The sequence below is a fragment of the Urocitellus parryii genome, chromosome 9 (assembly GCF_045843805.1).
Source record: "Urocitellus parryii isolate mUroPar1 chromosome 9, mUroPar1.hap1, whole genome shotgun sequence".
In the NCBI taxonomy this organism is placed as follows: domain Eukaryota; kingdom Metazoa; phylum Chordata; class Mammalia; order Rodentia; family Sciuridae; genus Urocitellus; species Urocitellus parryii.
Window position 1 is genome coordinate 17,203,515 of NC_135539.1, and position 22,896 is coordinate 17,226,410.

The 22,896-nt window shown below is 47.2% G+C and overlaps 1 protein-coding gene across 3 annotated transcripts in view; it reads left to right on the forward strand.

The window, feature by feature from the left end:
- Tnrc6a (trinucleotide repeat containing adaptor 6A) overlaps positions 1 to 18,733 on the forward strand; it is an 87,025-nt gene extending 68,292 nt beyond the window's left edge. For 2 of the 3 annotated variants that reach the window (XM_077802798.1, XM_077802800.1), the window contains 14 exons: positions 346 to 488; positions 872 to 1,018; positions 1,178 to 1,315; positions 2,232 to 2,360; positions 2,734 to 2,811; positions 3,082 to 3,292; positions 5,503 to 5,634; positions 10,685 to 10,843; positions 11,460 to 11,600; positions 13,441 to 13,548; positions 15,044 to 15,265; positions 16,153 to 16,223; positions 16,709 to 16,848; positions 17,331 to 18,733. In XM_077802798.1, coding sequence (XP_077658924.1) covers positions 346 to 488; positions 872 to 1,018; positions 1,178 to 1,315; positions 2,232 to 2,360; positions 2,734 to 2,811; positions 3,082 to 3,292; positions 5,503 to 5,634; positions 10,685 to 10,843; positions 11,460 to 11,600; positions 13,441 to 13,548; positions 15,044 to 15,265; positions 16,153 to 16,223; positions 16,709 to 16,848; positions 17,331 to 17,706 — 2,195 coding nt within the window. In that variant the 3' untranslated portion in view covers positions 17,707 to 18,733. The remainder of the gene's footprint in view (positions 1 to 345; positions 489 to 871; positions 1,019 to 1,177; positions 1,316 to 2,231; positions 2,361 to 2,733; positions 2,812 to 3,081; positions 3,293 to 5,502; positions 5,635 to 10,684; positions 10,844 to 11,459; positions 11,601 to 13,440; positions 13,549 to 15,043; positions 15,266 to 16,152; positions 16,224 to 16,708; positions 16,849 to 17,330) is intronic. The other variant, XM_077802801.1, reaches the window with a different exon arrangement.
- The last annotated feature ends 4,163 nt before the right edge of the window (positions 18,734 to 22,896 follow it).

Sequence of the window (22,896 nt, forward strand, 5' to 3'; positions counted from 1 at the left end):
ATTTTACTTTTAAGTTAATTAGTTCATAAAAATAATAGTATCTGGTCTGGGGATATAGCTTACTTGGTAGAGTGCTTGCCTTGCAGGCACAAGGCCCTGGGTTTGGTCCCTAGCACCAAAATAATAATAATAATAATAATAATAATAATAGTATCTGCTAAAACTCAGCTTCACCTGTGAGGATTACAATATTTAGGAAATGCATAAATACTGCATTTCTCACATCTTTATCAAGATAGAAGTCATTTCAGTTTGGAAAGTGTTTTGTTTTCTGTTGTAAATTTATCTGAAATCAGTTAGGTTGTCTGTCCTCCTATGGATAACATAGTGTCCTGCATTTATTAGGAATGTTACAAGACAAACGAATGGAGATAGATAAACATAGCCTGAATATTGGTGATTACAATCGAACGGTCGGGAAAGGCCCTGGTTCTCGGCCTCAGATTTCCAAAGAGTCTTCCATGGAACGCAATCCTTATTTTGATAAGGTAGGATTGTTTTTGATTTTATCTCTGTGACTAATAACCAATATACTGACTAGCCTAATATTTTATGTTACTATTTTAGAACATTCAATGTGATATGAAATGTTATAATTTAGTGCCAAATCTGTTAGTAGATTTATAGTTCATTGTCCCAGTTATGCCTCAGTTTAGCATAGGGTTGTGTTTATATTTCCTTCTTAATCCCATAAAATTGTTTGGCTCTTTTTATGTCCTCTAGAACCAACACTAATCTGATCTCTTCTGTTTTCTACCTGTTTCCTGTTGGTGCTGGGATGTCATGTGACTTCTCTTCTGTTCCTGCAATGATTTCTCCCTTCCACTTGTTTGCTTGGCTGGTGTGCACATCTTTCTGTCTGTCCAATCAGGATGGCATTGTAGCAGATGAATCCCAAAACATGCAGTTTATGTCCAGTCAAAGCATGAAGCTTCCCCCTTCAAATAGTGCACTACCTAACCAGGCCCTTGGCTCCATAGCAGGGCTGGGTATGCAAAACTTGAATTCTGTTAGACAGGTAAGTCCAGATGTGTATTTTAGGCTCTCTGTTGTATGATTTGTATTAGTGATAAGATCTCTCTTACATGTAGTTACTGTTTAAATCAGTAGTACAATATGGTCCTGTGACGCCTGTCCCTAAAGAGTCCCACTGTCGCTTTGCCCTTTGTGTTCGTAGAATGGCAATCCTAGTATGTTTGGTGTTGGAAACACAGCAGCACAACCCCGAGGCTTGCAGCAGCCTCCAGCACAACCTCTTAGTTCATCTCAGCCTAATCTCCGTGCTCAAGTGCCTCCTCCATTACTCTCCCCTCAGGTAAGTAGACTTCTATTATAGTCTCCCCCACTTACACCTGGAGAAGAACCTTGAATAATTTGATATTGAATGAGGTGACTAGTCAAGCATCAAAATATTTATTGGCATCTTTGACATGCTGTAAATTCTGATTAGCTATTACTACAAGAATGAAGAAAAAGAGTCAAAGATTTGTTTAAATCCAGAATACCATTTTTCCATAGAACACCTTGGGAGCAGGATAGCAACAAAGTAAAGTTGACTGATTTAAAGTTCATCTCTCATCTTTACTTACCCCAAGAAAAAGTATGTGTTAGAAATACCAGCGTGTCACAAGAAATCAGATACATGCTCAAAAGCTACTGGGCAGGGCAAAGTTGACTTCTGCGGAAGATTGCGCTACCAAAAAGAAGCCCTCGGGCCGCCCCTGGACAGGATGCCCGCCCAGGGTTTATCCCTAAGGCAGCACTGCCCTTGCTCTGCCAGGAGGAGTTCAGGGTTTCCGTCTCCACATGTGACTAATTTAAAATTGGGGAGGGCAAGGGAAAGGGCTGTAGTTATGACTGGATCCCCTCCCACACTGTGAGCATTATGAATGGAAGACAGAGGACAAAGGGGGGGGGGTGCTCAAAATGGCTGCTTCAACTGCATGGTTTTGTGACTTAAAATCAGCTCCACCCACCTACCCACTATGAAATTTAAGTTTCAGATTACAGCAAACACATTGCTTTTACATATTAGGAAACTCAAACTACAGGAAAGAGAACATAAATTTTATACATAATGTGAATGATAAATTAGACAAATAAAGGGAGAAAGCTATCACCCCCCTCCGTGAATAATTCACTAATTTAATTGTTATAATTAAAACATAAGGTACCTTTAGCTAGTCTGAGTTATGTTATCAACATTATTAATTTACCGTTGTGATCCTAAGGTTCCAGTTTCATTGCTGAAGTATGCACCAAACAACGGTGGCCTGAATCCGCTCTTCGGCCCTCAGCAGGTAGCCATGCTGAACCAGCTATCCCAACTAAACCAGCTTTCTCAGATCTCCCAGTTACAGGTAAGCAGAATAATAGCCACACATCTATTGAGTGTCTGCCGTGCTGCCAACCACTGGGCTCCTTGTGGGGAGTCCTGCAGTAATAAGGTGGGCTGAGTTGTAAGCTTGCATGGAGATGAACACCAGAGAGGAGTATTTTGCACAGATGCTTTGAGAGGAGACCTGGCCACGTCTAAGATGGTAGGGGGTAGGATCAGACAGTTCCTTCTGAGTTGAAAGCTTAGCTTGAGCAGTGCAGCTGGAAGCCAGAGTCTAAGGAAGAGGTTGTACTAGATGAGGGGGTGTGGGGCCCATCAGCATTGGCATGTCAAGGGTCGTGGGTCTATTGTAGAGTGGTGTGGTAGTGACAACTTTTTTGCCGTTTTTCCCCCAGCGATTGTTAGCGCAGCAGCAAAGGGCGCAGAGTCAGAGAAGCGTGCCTTCTGGTAACCGGCAGCAGCAAGACCAGCAGGTAGGTCCGATTCTTCCACGTGCTGTGCTGTCCTGTGTTTCAGTGAACTCCTATCACTTCCATTATGACGAGATCTGAAAATTCTTTTATTAAAATATAATGAAGTATATTGTCAAGTCTGCAATTTGCCCATGAGTCGTATTAATTATTATACATGATGCTTCCCTTTCCTGCTGAGAAGGAAGTGAATTAAAAAATGGAAGGAATATGGATATATCTGCAAAGGCTTCCCCCCCACACATTGTTTCCCAATTGTTTTGCTATTTTCAGGGTCGACCTCTTAGTGTACAGCAGCAAATGATGCAGCAATCTCGTCAACTTGATCCAAACGTGTTGGTGAAGCAGCCGACTCCACCGTCTCAGCAGCAGTCACTCCATCAGCCAGCCATGAAGTCTTTCCTTGACAATGTCATGCCTCACACTACACCGGAGCTGCAAAAAGGGCCATCACCAATAAATGCTTTCAGCAACTTTCCTATAGGTGGGTCTCTCCTGGGCCAGTGTGCGCTGGTGCCTGGGTGCCACAGCATGCGTCCTTCTCCTCCACCTTTACAGCCTCCCTTCACAGAAGCTGGCTGTGTCTCGTAGGTGCCTCTCCCAGGACTGCCGGGCCCTCTTCAAGGTTCAGCCCATCTGGGTGCTTCAGGGAAGGTCTCTCTCCATTCAAGAAAATCACCTGTTTGAAAGGTTGAACTCATTTAGAGTTAGAATAAAGCAAACATTTCCTTTTAGGAGTCGAGCTTTCTTAGTTGCGAGGTATGAGGAGGTGGAGAGCTGACAAGAATTGTTATTAGAAACGGCATACTAGAGAATTTTTGTGCACTTACCTGCTTTGGGGAAACAACTGAGAGTAGTGACCTGGTTTGCTAGTTGTCAGACCAGGGATTTGTAAGTACTTACTGGTGTAAATAAGAACTGGGAGTGGAGAAGGCCTTTGTCACACGCAGCAGCTTCCCCCTCGTTTTTTTCTTGTCCCGGGGATTGTGGGGGTTTTTTTGTTTGTTTTGTTTTGTTTTTTATTCCTTTGATTTTCAGCTTGTGATTGTTCGTACCATGTTTTTTCCTCTCTCTTTACCTGAACAACAGTTTCTTTTTTTTTTTTTTTAAGAGAGAGAGAGAGAAAAGAAAAAGAGGATTTTTTAATATTTATTTTTCAGTTTTCGGTGGACACAACATCTTTATTTTATTTTTATGTGGTGCTGAGGATCGAACCCAGCGCCCTGCGCATGCCAGGCGAGCGCATTACTGCTTGAGCCACATCCCCAGCCCACAACAGTTTCTTTTAAACCATCTTGGTTGGTTGCTTGCCAACTCTGTTGAAAACCTAATTGTTAGTTCATCAGTGTGGTCTGGGCTGTGGACAAAGGTTAGGGCACGCTGTTGCCCCGCCTCTGCTTCTCTTTGGCTGGACTGATGTTGCCATGGGCTCCCTGGTGTTGCCGTGGGCTCTCAGGGAACAAATTGCACCGAGTCCTTAAGATCATTAGCAGTTTGCATTTCTAGGAACCGTTCCTCTGTCCATTACCTCTGTGGTTGGGTACTTTTGATGGTGACTAGGTGACTAACATCTCTGGCACCTTTTGGGCTATAATAGCAGAGTTACATTGAAGTGTAGGTACCGTGTGGCCTATAAAACCCACGAACTATATGAACCTTTATTCTCAAAAAATTGCCGATTCTTGATCTAATCACGGGTATAAGAGCATAAATTTGGTCATTGCAAAAATGGGGATGATTTTAAAGAATTCAGAATGATTTAAAAGAATTTTTTAATAAAAGAACCAATACCACAAGAATACTCATCAAACCAAAGAATTAAAAGACATTTGATTTGAAACTTTAGAATAAGAGCCACTTGGGGTAGTGTATTAAATAAGGATTTTGGCTCTCGCTGGAAAGTCTTCAGTTTTTAACAAGCATTTTAGATGTTTCTGATGTTAATGGTCCCTGGGTCACATCTTTAAAAGCACTGCTTACTGGTCAGTGTCTAAGTGAACTTCCGGCCTTATTCCAAGAGAATGTCTGAGTTGGCCTGGCCTCAACAGCAAGTTGCAAGTAAATTGTGTCTCGGCCTGAGAGTCTCCCCCTAGATGTTAGAGGAGGACATTTTACTTTTAAATGACAGCATCCTTTGACTGGTTAGCCAGCTGAAAATGGTTTAGTTTTCGAGTTAGAAGATAGCAACTGAAAGTGATGACATGTTCTTCATGCATGATCCTCCTGGGGAATCACTGAATAGCTACCTCCTATCAATGGTAAACTTACAAACTTTATAATTCAACTCCCTGAGACTTTTTTCTCTCTTATTTTGCCGAGATTTAAACATCATCGAAGTTATGTGGAAAATAGTTATTCCATAGATGACATGGTGTGAGCATTTTCATGGGTTGAAAACATTGAACTGTGCGGTTGGAAGGGCTACTCCACAGTTACTTGCGTGTGCTTTCTGTTGACCTAGCTGATCTCTTGCGCCCAGCCTTGTGTATGCTTGACCTTGGCCAAGAGTCCTGAGCGTCTCTTCTGCCTGTGGGGCCTTTAGTATTTGACTCCCACATTTATATAATGCTATTTATTAAGGAGCATTAAACAGGATTGAAATATTAGATTAGTTATGTGTGTTTTTCTAGAAAAATAGTGTCTTGCCAGAAGGAAAATATGCTGTGTTTTATAAGATTTTTTTTAATTTTTAAGGCTTGAACTCGAACTTGAATGTAAATATGGATATGAACAGTATTAAAGAGCCACAGTCAAGACTAAGGAAGTGGACTACAGTGGACAGCATTTCTGTGAACACATCTTTGGATCAAAATTCCAGCAAACATGGTATATATTATGTTCTTATACTTTTATTTAAAAACACACACACACACATATATATTTGTAAACCAGCTAAATTTAGACCTTTATTTAATTTTTCTGTACATTTCAAAGCCAAATTATCTTAGATTTTTTTTAAAACTTAAAACCAAAAAAGACTGTGCTTTATTAAGTCTTAGTAAAAAATAAGAGCATTTAAAATGAAAAGTAAAATTTACCTCTACTATGCTGTTTTGTAAAGGAGAGAGATTATGGGTGCTTTGTCAAAAAAAAAAAAAAAACTACTTCCCTTCTGATGATCATTTAGGGTTTTTTTCTACGTGATTTATTGTTCTACATTTTTTCTTTTTTCTTTTTTTAAACATCTACTGGGTTTACCCTGATATGTTCACAGTAGGGTATAAGAACTAGTTTATTTTCTTTTGACACATTTTCTTTATATATGTTGCTATGGGAATAAAGTAATAGGTTTCGTATTATTGTCTTTTCAGTGGTTAATTTTTCGTATGGGGGATTGAACCCAGGGGCATTTAACCACTGAGCCCCATCCCCAGCCCTTTTTATTTTTCATTTTGAGAGAGGTGTCCCCAAGTTGCTTAGGGTCTTGCCAAGTTACTGAGGCAGGCTTTGCAGTTCTCCTGCCTCAGCCTTCCAAAGCACTGGGATCACAGGTGTGTGCCATGGAGCCCAGCTATCTTCCCTTTTCTTTTAGGATGCAGTAATTTTTGTTTGTCTCACTGCTTAGTAGACATTGATGCATGATGCGGCATGAATCTGGGAAATCCCTCAGGGAGACTGGGCTTCTTCGACGAGCAATTTCAACCTGCACAACCAGCGAGCAGGAAAATGGCAGCCTTCTTCCACAAGTGTTGATTTTACTTACATTTGAACAAAACTATTATTTTTTTACTAGAGTAAGGTACCCTAATAGAACTTGGATATTTTATTTAGTTTATTAGTTTTTTTCATGTTTTTGTTTCTTTTGCATAAATACCAAAGAGTGAAATATCACATCCATAGAGTGGATGAATGTTTAACTCTTTTTTTTAATTGGCAACAGAAGTTGTATATTTTTAGTGCTGAACATTTTAACATGTATATTGTGGAATGGCCTTCACTCTTTTGTTAAAAAAAATATTAGCTTCTCACTGTATATCCAAGAGAGATCCTTAAACTACCAGCCCCGAAGTTATCTCTTATCATATTGAAAATAATTTTTTAAACCAACATCTATTAAAACATACAGAAAATGCCATGTTGAAATTGAGCTTTCTGGGCTGGGGGTGTGGCTCAAGCGGTAGCGCGCTCGCCTGGCATGCGTGCGACCCGGGTTCGATCCTCAGCACCATATACCAACAAAGATATTGTGTCCGCCGAGAACTAAAAAATAAATATTAAAAATTCTCTCTCTCTCTCTCTCTCTCTCTCCCCTCTCTCACTCTCTCTTTAAAAAAAAAAAAAAAGAAAGAAAGAAATTGAGCTTTCTGTCCTCTCTCTGAAATGTGAAGGCCTAGTGACACCAAGCCACGTCCTCAGAGGCTGAGGTGTTCCAGGCCCCTCCCTGGGCTGCTCCCTCAGTGCCACGCCTGTCTCTTGCTTTCTCTGCCACAGTCCTTTGCCATTTTGCTTTACTCTGCTTAGAAATATTCTTTTTTCCTTTTATGCCCCTTAACCTTCTTTCTCCCTCCCCTTATTGGAGAAATATTTCCGTTAATTCATATTTCTGAAGGACCATAGAATTTTTTCGGCTCTATCCTCCTGATTAATCTCATTGGCAATTCTGTGTGCCCCTGGAGTAGAAGTGGGAACACAGAATAGGCTGCTTTTCCACCCAGGAGAGTAGTGTGAGTAGTTGTAAGAAGGGGTGACCTGGTAGCCTTGAGGAGGCTCACGTCAGAGAACAGCTGGTCACAGGCAGCAGTCCTTGACATGCACGGGTCATACAGTGTGCAACGCCATCTTCAGTGGGTTTACTTCTTACCCCCGTTTTATTGAAGCTCAGGCAGCTAATACATTCACTGTTGATCAGAGAAGAAAGGGTAAATCCAAGAGATTCCTCTATCAGAGGTTCTTGGGAGCCACATTAGGTTCAGTGATTTGTTAGAAATCACATAATTCAGAAAAGCTTTTGTCCTCACAGTTATAGTTGATTACACAAAAGAGCACAGGTTAAAGTCAGCAGAGGAAAAGGGCACCTAGACTGGAATCCAGGAGAAAGCAAGAGCAGGCTTCCTGTCGTCCTCCCCCAAGGAGTTGCAGGAGAGCACTTCATTCTCCCGGCAAGGACGTGTGACACATGCCCAAAACACTGCTAATAAGAGATACCACCCCGCCAGCCGTGGTATCCAGAGTTTCCATCAGGGTCGCTCATATAGGCCTGCAGAGTCTTGGCTCCTATCTCTAGACCCTCAGAGGCCAGGCAAATACTGCCTGGCCCTGAGCCCCAGGCCTAACACAAGTGTTCACCAAAAGTCATATTGTCTTGCTGTGTCTGGGAGGACCAGACCTCCGGTGTACAGAGCTGCTCTTCCTTGTACAGAGCTGCTCTTCCTTCTGCGGGCTTAGAAGATCCCAGAAGCCAAATAAGGGTGCGTCCAAAAGCACATAGAAATGTGCAGTCTGGGCCTGGTGCTGACCCTTCATGTACATGACAGTGAGAAAGAGCAGATTTATTAAGGGAAGTAGAGGAAAATTGAAGCAAGGACAATTGAGAAGGAAATTCCACATCGAGGAAGGGTTGGACCAGGATGTCTGGGACACTGGATGGGTCTAAGATGGACTTCTGGTAGTTTATAAAATCCCCTTCCCTGGGCTGGGGGTAAAGTTCAGTTGGCAGGGCTGGGGCTGTCGCTCAGTGGCAGAGTGCTTGCTGCGCACGTGTGAGGCACTGGGTTCGATCCTCAGCGCCACATAAAAATAAAGAAATAAAATAAAGGCATTCTGTCCATTTACAACTACAAAAAAAATTTTTTAAACCAGAGTGCTTGCCTCTCATGCACAAGGCCCTGAGTTCAATCCCCGGCACCAAAAAAGCAAACAAACAAAAAACCCTTTCCCTTCATTTTAATCTTGGAGTTGGGGAGAAGTTAAGGAAAGATTTCCCAGAGGTCCGTGATTTCTTAAGTCAAGATGGGAAAGATAAACAGGAATTGGCCAGGCCCCAGGCAGGGAGGAGATGAAAGGAACCGAAACCGTGGCAGGTAGGAGAGGCTAGCACTTTTTAAGTACTTTCATTATAACCTGTTGAACAGTTTGAGTGTTACTCCTATATGATGGGAAACCTGAGTTGTAAGCTAGGAGGTGACATGCTCAGATTTGTGTTCTTCAAAGATTCGCCTGGCTACCGTGTGGAGACCAGTTGGGAAGTTTCTCTGGCCTAATCCAGCGCTGAGTCCCATGAAGAGAAGCCTGACCTAGCACAGGCATGGCTCGGGAGTGCCTGAGCACAGAACTGATGGCACCTGGGCACTTCCAAAGATAACAGGAGCCGCAGAGCCAGGAGGGGCACTTGTGCCCCAGCTTCGCAGCCTCAGGTCTATGTTCCTGTGCTTAGTAGCAAAAGCACGGTTTTTTTGTGGCATTTCTTCTCTTCTATTGGGTTTTATCTTCAAACTTTGGCTGAATTTGGCTTACAGGCAAGTTTCCTAGATTATAGATTTAAAAATTTTTTTTTAATATTTTTATTTATTTATTATGTGGTACTGAGGATCGAACCCAGGGCACGCGCTAGACAAGCACTCTGCTACTGAGCCACAACCCCAGCCCCTAGATGGTAGATTTTTTTATTTCTTAGGTTGATGATTATCAGAAGTTATTATATAATAGGAGAAATATTCTATTACAGACAGACCTAGATTCTAGGTTGATTTGCCACTATGGAATATCACACTGGAATTTTTCTTAAGGATGAGAATGGGGAGTTCAAACTATGGAGAAGTGAATGACAAAATAAACATAGACCCTGGTTTTAGACCTAGATCTGCTACTAATTAATTCTGCTATTAATTAGCTGCTGGCAAGTAACTTAACCTTTCTGAACTTCAGGATTCTGATATGCAAAACATGAACCATAGCAGCTCCCGTTGGGGTGTGTGGAGGGTGAATCTCAAGCCCTTGAGCACTCAAGCAGGGTTGGGCCCACGAGTGAGTATTAGGTCTTAGCGTCATTATTACTGCCTTCGCTGTCACCTCATGAGGTTCCCTGCTCAAAGACAGAAAGTTCTCCAGTAAATTCATTTCCAATGCTGAAACTAAATCTACCACGTAATTTTTCTGATGTTTTTTCTTTACATTAATTAATAGAATACTTTCTGTGTCCAGCATTCAGCCCAGGTGCTGGCACTGTTCCAGTGAGAAATGATGTGCTTTACCACTTGCAGTAAAATTTTAAGTCGTGTTCATGTTAAGATGGGTGCGAAGAATAAATCGTAAAAAACAGTCATTTCTTGGTGAGGCTGAGCTCTCCTTCCATGGGACTTCACGCTCATCGTAGCAGCATATCTTAGAAGCCGAGAGTCACAGGAGGGCGCGCAGGGTGGCATTGGAACTGTCCTGATGGCAAAGGCTGTGGCTTTGTTTTCCCTGCTTGTATGTTATCTTGTAGGCTTTCCTGACCTCCGTCCTTCATCTTTGTCAAGATTCTTATACTCCACTCTCTGTACTCCTCACCTCCAAAAACACGAGTCTCTCTGACAAAGGGTTCACTGTACTAGTTCTCATCTAGGCCTCAATGCCAGTGTTGAATGATTCTGTGCTCCGTTCTGTCGCTTACCGACGGTTGTGGGCTTCGTGCCCTTGAGATGAAACCTGCTGTGGTCATTTTCAGGCGTTCTTCAAGTGAGATGTTGCGATCTCAGTAAGTAGGAGTTAGAAGGGTCCAGCCTCTGTCAGAGCACAGAGCCGGCTTTACCTTTGCCTCCCCACAGCGTCTCCAAGACGCAGTTTGGGACCCACGTAGAACTCCAGTCGGAATTTTTCTTACCATATTTGAGAAACTCTAAGAGGTAAATTTTGTGGTATGTTTTGCTCACGTTCACTTTTGTTTTTCATTTCTTAGGTGCTATTTCAAGTGGTTTCAGGCTGGAGGAATCCCCATTTGTTCCCTATGACTTTATGAACAGCAGTTCTTCACCAGCCAGTCCTCCAGGTTCAGTAGGAGATGGCTGGCCACGTGCCAAATCGCCCAACGGCTCTAGCAGTGTTAATTGGCCACCAGGTAAAGTGCGGACGGCCCGTTCTGTGAGACACTGCTCCTGGTGGAGTTTCGTTGCACGTAGGCTTCCTAGTGGTCTAGCCCGGTGCGTGTTGGGGCCATCTCTGCAATCTGACGAGGAGCGCGGAGATGATGGAAGGAAAGGGGGACGTAGAGTCAGTCTGTGTGGTCCCAGCCCTCTGCTTCCACCAGTGACTGTGGCATGAGCCTCTGACCAGCTTGAAGAGTCCCAGAGGAAGCCTGCGGTCACTGTTCCTCGGCTGTGTCGGGGACTCTTGCCAGGGTGTTCGGTTATACTAAGAAATTGCCAAAAATGAATCCCTTCCCTGCTTGGTCCTGCTTGAGTTGTGGCTTTGCATTTTATCATGAAGCACTTTATTTTACAGCTTAAAAATATATAAACCAGAGAAATTATGTCAGTCACAAAAAATTTACAAGCTAATCATAGAGAATAACTCATATTACAATAATTATATTATCACACTCATCTTTTAAGGTGTTGGATAAATTGGAAAATATTTGACAATTGTATAGGATTTAGAAATAAGATTTGGATATTTAGTAATGTATTATAAAGTGATGATTAAGCCTTGAATTAATTTTACATTTCTGCTTTTAGAATTTCGCCCTGGTGAGCCATGGAAAGGTTATCCAAACATTGACCCCGAAACTGACCCTTACGTCACTCCTGGCAGTGTCATAAACAATCTTTCAATTAATACTGTGCGGGAAGTTGACCACCTCAGGGACAGGAACAGTGGTACGTACAGGGCACAAGTCTTGTCTTGTGATGCTCAGAGGCAGGTTCTGAGAAGGCTTTGAGTGGGTGTGAACCTTGGGGCAGCAAAAGCCCCTCTGAGCTCCCAGCCCCGACACCCACGGGGATCGTGAACATGGAACACGGTTCTCGGGTTTCCCGAGTGACCTCGGCCACTTTTGAGATGATGAGGATTTGTCAGCACTTGCTCTGCAGCAGCAGTGCCAGCAGCTGGAGGCGCATCCTCGTGGGATGTGTGTACTCCACCTACTGAAGGGCCGCCCTGGGGAACAGGCTTGGCTTGAACACAAGTCACTCAGGATCACTGTAAGCCAGGCGCAAAATCACCCGGTTACCTACCACACCTCAGGGCTTCTGCAGGTAACCCATTCATGAGGAAAGGTGAATGGAATTAATTGTTTTGGTTTTGGTCTTTGTACTGGGAATTGAATCCAGGCCTCTTCACCACCGAGCTACACCCCTGGTACCTGCCCCCCCACCACCACCCCCAGGGATTAAACCCAGGGCCTCGAACATGCTAGGCAAGCTTTACTACCAAGCTGCCTCCCCAGACCAAAAAATATTTTGTTTCTATAAAATACAGTCTCCCAGGCAGACATGGTAGCACACGCCTGTGATCCCAGCTACTCAGGAGACTGAGGCAGGAGGATTGAAATTTCGAGACTATCCTGGACAATTTAGTGAGACCCTGTCTTAAAAAATACAATTGAAAAGGGCTTGAGAGGTAGCTCAGTGGTAGAGTGTTTGGCCAGCATGTGCAAGAAGAAAAGTATGTGTGAATGCACACATACATAACACATGCATGCACGTGCACACACACACACACACACTGCTCCTTCAGTATACAAAGAAAAATACGTTCAATATATAATTTGTTAAGAATAACAAGTGTTTGTGCGTCGTAGTGGTCAGAAAAGAATCCTCATCATTCCAGAATGGCTGCATTTAAAAGACCTTCACAGGGGCTGGGGATGTGGCTCAGGCGGTAGATCGCTCGCCTGGCATGCGTGCGGCCCAGGTTCGATCCTCAGCACCACATACCAACAAAGATGTTGTGTCCACCGAAAACTAAAAAATAAATATTAAAAAAAAAAAAAAAAAAAAAAAAGACCTTCACAGAGGTAAAGTTGGTACTTTCACAAAAAATGTCAGGAGTCGCAAAACCAAGCAGAAGCCCTCGCTGCGTATGGTTAATAGAAGAAGCCCACAGCTCACAGAAACGGGCTTCTGTTTGTGTGTGTTTGCAGAGGGTTCCGGAGGTTGGGGTGGAGGAGGTGATCTGAGTGGGTTGGACGTGGGGGCCAGTTAGGGGCTGTCCTGGTGACCATGTGCTTATGAGGTCGAAGCTGAACTTGAGGAAAGGGCTTTTTTTTTCTCAAGTGGGAAGAAAGACGGGGTTTTGGAGCCTGCACCTGGGGCCTGCTAGAGAGGGTCCCACCCACTGGCTCAGGGAGCGCTAGTGTCCGGTGCTTGGGTGGGCTGGCCTGGGAGGTCACGCAGCTCAGGGCGGGAGCTGAGTAGCGGGGAATGGCCTTCCGTTCAGAGCCTGCTGGGAAGCAGAGCGGCTATTGCCTGGCCGCTGCCCACACCTCACTGCCAAGAGCATGTCCCCCGTCTGGTGGGGACGGGCAGGGGGAAACAGCCAGCAGCTCTGGGCATGCTCTCCTGAAGGCAGGCAGGAGGCGCAGTCTGGGGTCTGGCCTGCTCACCACGCCCCCTGCCCCGTTCCTGGGGCAGGCTGGGGCACCTGAACTTCTGGGTGCCTTTACTCATGTCAAACGTGTCCCTTGCTCTGGCCGCTAATGGAACTCTCCCTCTCTAGGGTCATCCTCATCCTTGAACACCACGCTGCCTTCAACTAGTGCCTGGTCATCCATTCGTGCCTCCAACTACAACGTTCCCCTCAGCAGTACAGCACAAAGCACTTCAGGTGGGCCGCACAGCCCCGCGCCCCTCTTGGGAGGAGGTGTGGTGTGGTCACAGTCTGGGGCCGTTGTGTTAATGCCTTCTTCTTTTAACCGGTCTCTTATTTTCGGGAGGGAGGAGACTATATTCATGATCCTGGGACAGTGTCTTTAGCAGTGTTTGTCCCTGTTTGACTGTACTGTGCACTGCAGTCGCCTCCTGGGACACTGGGCCTTCCCCAGGCAGCTCTCGCTTGCTGACAGCACCTGGCTCTCGGCACTCCACAGCGGCTCTTGGGCTGTCTGCAGTGGAGGACCTTTAAATTCCCAGTCCTTCACAGGCTGGTACTCGTGTAGGAGAGGGTGAACGCGGATTTCAGCTTGTCCCAGGGCTGTTGATGTACTTGAGAGTCGCGTGGAGTTGGATGCTGTCACCGCTCACAGATGCCCAGTCTGCTTCTGCTGCAGCTCAGGAAGGACCTGGGCCACTGCGGCCACTCTTCCTGCCATACTTTTAGAAGCACAAAAACTACCGAGCTACATCCCCAACCCTTTCTATTTTTTGTTTTGAGACAGGGTCTCGCTGAGTTGCTGAGGCTGGCTTTGAACTTGCAGTCCTGCCTCAGCTACCATGTGCCTGGTCCCCGCATACCCTCTTGGCACTGAGCATGCATCAGGAACCTTTTTTTTTTTTTCTAAGTGAAAACAGAGTCTTAGATTTGGATCTTGGCTCCCCATTGGACCCGAAGGCAAACACCCTCTCAGATCCTCGGAATGTGTGCCAGGGCCGGAGGTAGCATCTGAAAGCACCTCGCGGCCTGGGCTTGGCATCAAGGCGGGCAGCTGGTGATATCTGCTGGATGACTCCTTGAGTTGGGGCCACTTGTGCAGTTTTTTCCCCACGAGTTATTGGCAGAGTTGTAAAGTGTGTTTAATGGGCTGCGTGGCTGTCTTGAGGGGCTTGCCTGTGGTTGTTAAGGTGAGGAGTTCACAGTTGCCACTTTAGAGCAGTTCAGAGCGTTTCGTGTGTCAGTTTCATTTAGCACAGTTTCACACAGGGGACTCTCCTGGGTTCTCACTGTTAACAACAGATGACAGTGCGAGTGTCTTGAGAGGAGGGACAGCTTCCTTTGGGCTTTTTGTTTTTCTGTAGCAGCTGAGTTTCATTTGGACTTTGCCTTTTGTTTTGTTTTGTTCTGTTCTTCTCTGGCTCTGGGAATTGAACCCTGGGGGATGCTCTACCACTGAGCTGTATATTCCCAGTTCTTTTTTGTTTTACTTTGAGACAAGGTCTCACCAAGTTGCTGAGGTTGTCCTTAAACCTGGGATCCTCCTGCCTCAGCTGCCTGAGTCGCTGGGCTCACGGCACTGTACCACCATACCTGGCTGATTTGGGGGTTTAGATGTCTGTGTGCGTTTTTTTGATTTGCCTTTTGTGGGACAATAGATGTTATTTAAATATTCTCATTTCTCCAACATTATTCCACCCTCTCTGCTCTCCCCCACCCCCTTTGAAAGCAGCCAGAAATAGTGATTCCAAATTGACATGGTCTCCTGGTTCAGTCACAAACACCTCTCTGGCTCATGAGCTGTGGAAGGTCCCTTTGCCACCTAAGAACATCACTGCTCCGTCCCGCCCGCCTCCGGGACTGACTGGTCAGAAGCCGCCCTTGTCTACGTGGGATAATTCTCCCCTTCGTGTAGGTGGAGGATGGGGAAATTCTGACGCCAGATATACCCCAGGTAGGAGGAAGTGCAAGAGGTGGGGTCGGGGCTGTCTTTGCTGAACACTCACCAGCTTTACGGAGACCCAAACCTCCCTGACTCCCGTCTCTGGGAGCCTTGATCCAGTGTCCTTAACGTTTTCCCTGAGACCCAGAGCAGTCAGTCTCATCTCTGAGCTGAAAAATAACTAATACCACGTCATAATATTTCCTGATCTGATCTGATTTGTAATTTCTGATCCTTAGGTGAACGGCTGCAATAAAACTTTTGGCTTTTGGGGGGAAAGTGTTAATTATGTTTTAAAAAACACTGGAGGTCATTCTGTGTTACCAAATGCAAATCAACACAATGAGGGGAAATGAAAAAATGACCCCAGAGCCCACCCTGCAGGGTTCGTGGACTTGAGCAGAGTCAGGAAGCTTTGAAGGGAAGCCCAGAGAGCAGGGACAGCCTCCGGGGAGGCCAGAGGCCTGAGAGCTGCGCTCCCTGTTGGGTTGTAGAGACTCAGCAAAGGGGCCGCTGTGGGGATAGGGCAGGGTGTGTCCCGAGGCGAGAGCTCATCCCGGGATGAGCCAGAGGAGGTGGGTGGGGGTCTCGACCCTGGGGGGGAGCTCCTCTTCGGGGAGCCTGGTTGCCTGCAGTGACCCTGTCCCCTTAAAGCTTCACACCCTGGGTGGGTCCCACTTGCAAAGCCATCAGACCCAGCCTCCCAGAGGTCAGAGCCGCCAGCACCGGGAGCAGCGCCTGGACTGGGGAAGAGCTCCTGTGGGCCGAGGAGGAGGCCGTCGGCAGGGGCGGCGGCGGCTGGGTGTTCGGCTCATCTGTTGAGTGACTCTTTTGGGCTGTTTGAGGCCATGGTCTGGGAAAACTGACTTGTCCCTTTTTCCGCCCCCACCCCCCACTAGGTTCCAGCTGGGGTGAGAGCAGCTCAGGGAGAATAACAAATTGGCTTGTTCTGAAAAACCTTACACCTCAGGTAAGGCTTGGTGGAGGGCCGGCAGGGCGCAAGCAGGCGTCGGTCCTACTGGCCGCAGGGCTGTGCGAGGCAGTGAGGGCCTGGCGGAGGAGAGCCAGGCAGTCTCCAGCTCCTCTGTGGCAGGCCGTCGTGGTCCCCTGGGTTCACAGGTCTTGGGTTCAGGGAAGCCAACCACAGTCAGGGATTCCTAGGCGTCCCCTGGACGGTCCAGTGGGGCTCAGCAGAGTGTGTCCACGTGAATCGGTGCAGGCGATCCTCGTCCTGCCCTTTCGTTTCCTTGGCCCCTGGTCCACCCTGCCCAGAAGCAGTGCCCTGATGAGCCCTTCCTTGGGGTGGTTGAGAGGAGAGGAGCCTTGGCAGGGACAGTGACCACCTTAGGGGCTGGGAGCTGGGGGCGCCTCCAGGAGCTAGAGGTCACAGAGGGCAGGTCTGGGACGTCTTCCCGCTGGCCCCACAACCTCTCGTTGCCCTCCCCCTGCTTCCAGATCGATGGCTCAACTCTGCGTACCCTGTGCATGCAGCATGGCCCGCTGATCACATTCCACCTGAACCTCCCACACGGAAACGCTTTGGTCCGCTACAGTTCAAAAGAAGAGGTAGTGAAGGCACAAAAGTCTCTGCACATGTAAGTGCCCCGGGCGCCTGCCGGGGAGGGCTGGGAGTGGGGTGGAAGCACAGCCCGGTCCTGGGTGCCGCTCCCGAGGGGCTTCTCCCCAGAATTGCCTCACGGTTCTCTGGGATCCAAGGTCGGGATTCCTGAGGAGGAGAGTCCGACATGGTCAAAATGGCCCTGGAGCCAGGCACCTGCAGTGCAGCTACTCAGGAGGCCCAGGCAGGAGGCTCAGTGGAGGCCAGGAGTTTGAGAACAGCCCCAGACAACATAGTGAGACACCCTGTCTCCAAAAAGAATCAACTGGAAAGTCCCTTGTGCTGCCCACGAGAGACAGACAGGCCAGGTGTCCCCCCACAGCCTGTGCCCGGCCGTCCTCCAGGGCCCGTGCTCCTTGAAGGAAGGGCGCACCGGCGTGTGGCGTGTGCCCCCCTCCCCGGGTCTGTGACCAGGAAGGCCCCCCACGGGAGGCCCTCACGCTCTGCCTTCCGCTCTAGGTGCGTCCTGGGGAACACGACTATTCTTGCTGAGTTTGCCAGTGAAGAGGAGATCAGTCGTTTCTTTGCACAAAGTCAGTCTCTGGCCCCTTCTCCTGGCTGGCAGTCCCTCGGGTCCAGCCAGAGCCGGCTGGGCTCCCTCGACTGTTCCCACTCCTTCTCCAGCCGGACCGATCTCAATCACTGGAATGGTGCTGGGCTGTCGGGAACTAACTGTGGAGACCTTCACGGCACTTCCCTCTGGGGGACCCCACATTATTCCACAAGCCTGTGGGGTCCCCCAAGCAGCAGCGACCCCCGGGGAATTAGCAGCCCATCCCCCATTAACGCTTTCCTTTCTGTTGACCACCTGGGTGGGGGTGGGGAGTCCATGTAAGGGTGTAGTTGTAGACTCACAAACTGTGACCTCAAGATGCGAGAGATGGAGCACTAAGTTGGGCTCGCCGCCTGCAGCCAGGGGCCACCTGTGGGAACAGCTGTTCTCTGCACATTTTCCACTTTGTTTTCCCCAAAACATATCAGTTTGAATACTTGAATCATGCAGGCCAATATTATAATGTGAAAAGGTATCTATCTATTTACACTCCCAAGTAGCGCCATACATGCTAGACCATATAGAATGAGCTCACTTGTGTATATTCATCATGTTTAGCCTTGGATTCATTCTTCCTTTCTTCTTTCTGTTTTTTTCTCCTCCCTCCCCACCCGCCCTTTCCTTTTTTTGCAAAACCATTTTTTGGGCTGATAATGTATGAGCTTTTACCTTTGCACTGAATGATGTTCTCTCCGTCTAATCGGCAATATGGGGGGGCAGCTGTTCCAGTGTAAATGTTTACTCAAGGATGTTCTTAAAGGTGTGCGCTCTCTACTATGCCTTGATGTTGCCTACCTTGTTGTGGTATCGTGGAGTTTAAAAGATCAAGTTATGATACTGACTTAGGATTATTAATGAAAGTATTGCACCAGTTTTTTCATGTTGTAAAACTAAAGAATTTCGCTCTGCAGTTTGAAAAACTGTGGCCACAGCTGTGACTTGCAGCCCACCTGCCACCCAGGACGGGCCCTGCACTTTGAATAGGCTTTCCATTTTGTTTTGAAGGTTCTCACGCTGAGCCTTCTTGTTTACAGATTTTTTTGTTTGTTTTTTGAGAAAAAAAAAAATGTTTACTCTTCCATCATTTAAAAAAAAATTAAAAAACAAAAAAAAAATGGAGGATGATTTAAAAGATGCTTTCTATCTCTGGGAAAAAAGGAGCAGCATTTGGCCATGTTCTTTCGTTTTTCTATTCCTGTCCTAAATCAAAGAGCATGGTTCTCAGGAAAACCAGTTCCCCAGTTTAAAAAAAAAAAAAAAAATCCTTGTAGTTTCTTATAGGAAAAAAAGAGACCCCCCCCCCAACTTTTAGCACTGATACTACGTATTGCTCTGTTAAAGAATTTTCTCTGCCAAAAAAGAAAAAAAAGAAAAAAATGCTTAAAGCTGGAGTTGGACATTCTGCTTTCAGATGCTGTCTTTTTCTTAGTGATGATGGTTTGCTAATAATCAATAGGTGATGATTTTTGTAATCCCATCAAGTGGCTCTCTGTTTCTGCTCTCTTGTGACTGTGTTAATGTTTAACTGTTGTACCTTAAAGCCGAAATCAGTAACTATGCATACTGTAACCAAGGTATTGGGCCTACAGAGTTGTTTGTTGTATAAAGAAAATTTTAAATGTTGTTGCAAACTAACGAGTTACATCATTTTTAAATTTCTCCCCCCCTCCCTTTTTCGCCCACAAATGGTATTATAATGCTTGCTTAGTCAAAGAAGAGAGACTAAACAAGGGTAAAAATTTTAACAGTACAGAATTTGCCATCATTTCATTGCCTTGATTCTAACTGTTTGTGTCCTAAGATGCAAAAGAAGTCAGTGGCTTTTAACTGTTTACAAATAGAATGTGATTGTAAATGTACAGTTCGGTTGTGTTGAATTATGAACTTTCTTCAGATATAATAAACCATGACTTTTTGGCTGCTCAACATTAATTGTCTTTTTTGTGGATTTATTTGTAGGCTCTTTTTTATAATGAAATTTGCAGAGTTGCTGTGTGTGAGGGTTCTCACAGAGCAACTGGTTAAAAATCTAAGCAAATATTTGAACATTTTACCTGAACTTATCCACAATTTCACCCTGAAATAATGTGAGAACAATGGGAAACTGTAGCTCGCTCCTTCCTACCCTCTTTGAGCATCTTTGGGATCTTGTTGCTCAAAACCTCCTCTGTGACTTCATCTCCCCACCATTTGTGCCCATCTCAAGCCTCAGCAAGAGACCGTTTGGAACATGAAGCTTAATGACTTGACGTGTGCTAGTGTTAAACTTCCATACCTCTGTCACACAGTGAGGAACGCCGCAGCCTGGACTGGCCTTCTCTCCCCCTCCGGGCCCGCGCTCCGCCGCAGGAGCCCAGGGCAAAACCTGTGTCTGTATCTCAGTGTGTGGTTCAAATCAGCTCCGCTTGCCAGGGGGGCGCTCACGTTGGACGCGTAACCTAAGCAAATGTCGTTCAGTGCTTTCAGTGTGTGTTGACTTCCATACTGGTTTTTCCAAAAACCAAAGGTAGCTTTGAAAAACCACGTCTGGAGATGTTTGGAACTAACGTTAAGCTGATGACCTTTGGGGCTTTGAGTAGTATATAATTGACTTCATAACTGCGTTCATTGTATTGTTAAAGTGTTTGGGAGATTTTTGCGCTTGTTATGTGGAAATAAAGTGTTTGATTTAAAAAAAAAAAAAAAAAAAACCCTTTCCAGTGGTCCTGATTCTTTCTTCGTCCTTAAATAAATAACAGCGGCTCTTTTCCCCAGGCCACCCATACCTCCCACTGCCTGCACCTGGATCTGGGCCATCAGCTCCTCCAGACCCGCCTCTGGACGGGCCACTCCCCTGCCCCTGGACATCCCACGTGGCTCTGCTTGGCCCCGCTGGCCCCGCCCTGCTCCCCCAGGGGACCCACCCAGACCCACCCCACCGGAGACAACAGGGCTCTCCTGTGCACAGACCCCGTCACCAGCGGGCCCCTCTCCCAGTGCTTGCCACAGATGACCCCTGGTCACAGACCCCAAGTCCTGGCCTGGGCCAAGAGGTGAGGCGCAAGCTCTCCCTCACCCAACTGTCCCTGCTCCAGTTCTGCCAGTGGATGAGCCGGGAAAGATGTGGAGGTCACGGTCAGGTCACTGTCAGGTGCAGTGGCAGAAAGGTGGGGGTTGAGATGAAGGGGGAGTTTGCCTGGAGACTGAGGGGTGACAGGCCAAGGCTGTCCTGAGCGAGTGAGCTACCGACACTGCACACCTTGGGACCGGGCTCCAGAGCTGCTCCTGCTGATCCTTAGACTTTGGACGTGAGAGGTGGCACTTCTGAACAGGAGCCAGAATTGGAACCCCAGTGAACCTTGAGACCCCTGCAGAGACCAGGCCTTGGGTCCTGCGGGAGCTCTGGAAGGGCAACCTCCCGTGGGAGGAGAGCAGTGTGTGAGGGGCTCTCTGCAGGACAGGTGCTTTGGGTGTCTGCTTGGAGAGCACACCAGCCTGGCCACGGTTCCCAAACGGTTCACCAACATCACCCCAAAGTTGAGCAGAAAGGAGGAGGTGGATCCCCTCAGGATCTAGAAGTGGAGTTTTCAACTCTAATATTAGGTTAAGACTTGACCTAAAAATACCGGATTTTTTTTTTTTTTTCTTGTGGATCAGGGATTGAACCCAGGGGCACTTAACCACTGAGCCACATCCCTGGCTCTTTTTACTTTTTGAGACAGGATCTCAACTAAGTTGCTGAGGGTCTCGCTAAGTTGCCGAGGCTGGCCTCAAACTTGTGATCCTCCTGCCTCAGTCTCCCGAGTCTCTGGGATTACAGACGTGCTCTGCCACCACTGTGCCCGGGTCTAAAAATTCTGCTTTTAAGTCGACAGTGAAGCTGATGCCTCAGAGGTGGGCCACACCCACAGCAGGGTGCAGTCGGGACCCTGCAGGGCTGAAAAGCTTCATCAGGACTGCTGACCAGCAGGGCTTACGGAGCTCTGGCCAAGGAGCCAGAGACCTCCCTGCTGGCTGAGCCAGCCTTGTGGACCCTGCCCAAGTCCCCAGAGACCAGGACGCCCCTGTCCCACATAATGATGGTGGCCCTCTAGGTAGAGAAGCGTGCGACCTACTGATGGGGCAAGGCCCATCTCCTGGCAGAGAGGGGAGCTGAAAACAGTGACCCGGGACTGGAGCCGTCTGCAGACCTGCATCCGGTTCTCGGACCTTGTTAGCATGTGACCTTATCGCAGACCAACTGTGTTTCAATTGACTTTATCGTTTTTAAATTCAACTTCTTAGATCAATGTATTTTCCAAGGAAAGTTGATGCCATTAACCTTTACAGAAAATCAAGATCGCTTTCCACAAATACGAAAGGAACTCATGGAACATACACACCTTGCTTTCTGGATCGAGACCGAACTGTCAACGTTAAAAAGGGCAGAACGGAGCCAGGCGCGGTGGCACACACCTGTCATCCCAGCAGCTCGGGAGGCTGAGGCAGGAGGATCAAAGCCAGCCTCAGCAAAAGCGAGTCACTAAGCAACTCAGTGAGACCCTGTCTCTAAATAAAATGCAAAATAGGGCTGGGGTGTGGCTCAGGGGCCCAGTGCCCCTGAGTTCAATGTCCGGTTACCCCCTGCAAAAAATGGGGGGCCTGGGGAGAGTAGGAAGAACCCCAGGGAGGTCAGAGGCAGAGCCTTCCTGCCTGACAGGCCAGGCAGCTGCCAGGGGAGGCTTGGGCCTTGGCCGCCTGCGCTAGATGGTGCAGGTGACTAAGTGATGGCTTCCTGAGGGAGGGGACTTGGAGCAGGTGCCCTAGAACAGCCAGGGGTGGGGAAGGGCGCTGTCCTCCACCCCCACCCACACACCCCAGGGCCTTGGAGAGGTCTGTGTGCCTGGCCCCACCCCAGACAGGCACCAACATGTTTAAAACCTTTTCTGTCTTAGACCACATGTTGCCATCCACCGCCACGTGGTTTTCCTGCTTTTTGACTGTCCCCACAACCAGAGCATGGGACCCAAGCCCCGTGGGCCGGCCTCACTGTGGTGGCTCCAGCGAGTCCTGGGCCTCCAGATGGGTCGGCTCTGTGGGGATCCTTTCAGTGGAACCATTCAGTGTCTTGACGGCTGTTAGGACCACACAGAAACACACACACACACACACACACACACACACACACACCCCAGGGCAAGTCAAACCAGAGCCATCTCAACAAGGTCAGTGGATGTCAAATCCTGGTTTGTGACTTCCAACAAAGGTAGTTTTGCAAGATGTTACCTTGGAGCGGAGCTTAAGAGCATGCCCCCGAGCTCTTTGTTTTATTTCTTATAACTGCATGTGAATCTGCCTTGACCCCCAGAAAAATTCCAATCGGTGGCCCACGCCTGTCATCCCAGCAGCTCCGGAGGCTGAGGCAGGAGGATCTCGAATTCGAAGCCAGCCTCAGCCAAAGTGAGGCGCTAAGCAACTCAGTGAGACCCTGTCTCTAAATAAAATCCAAAATAG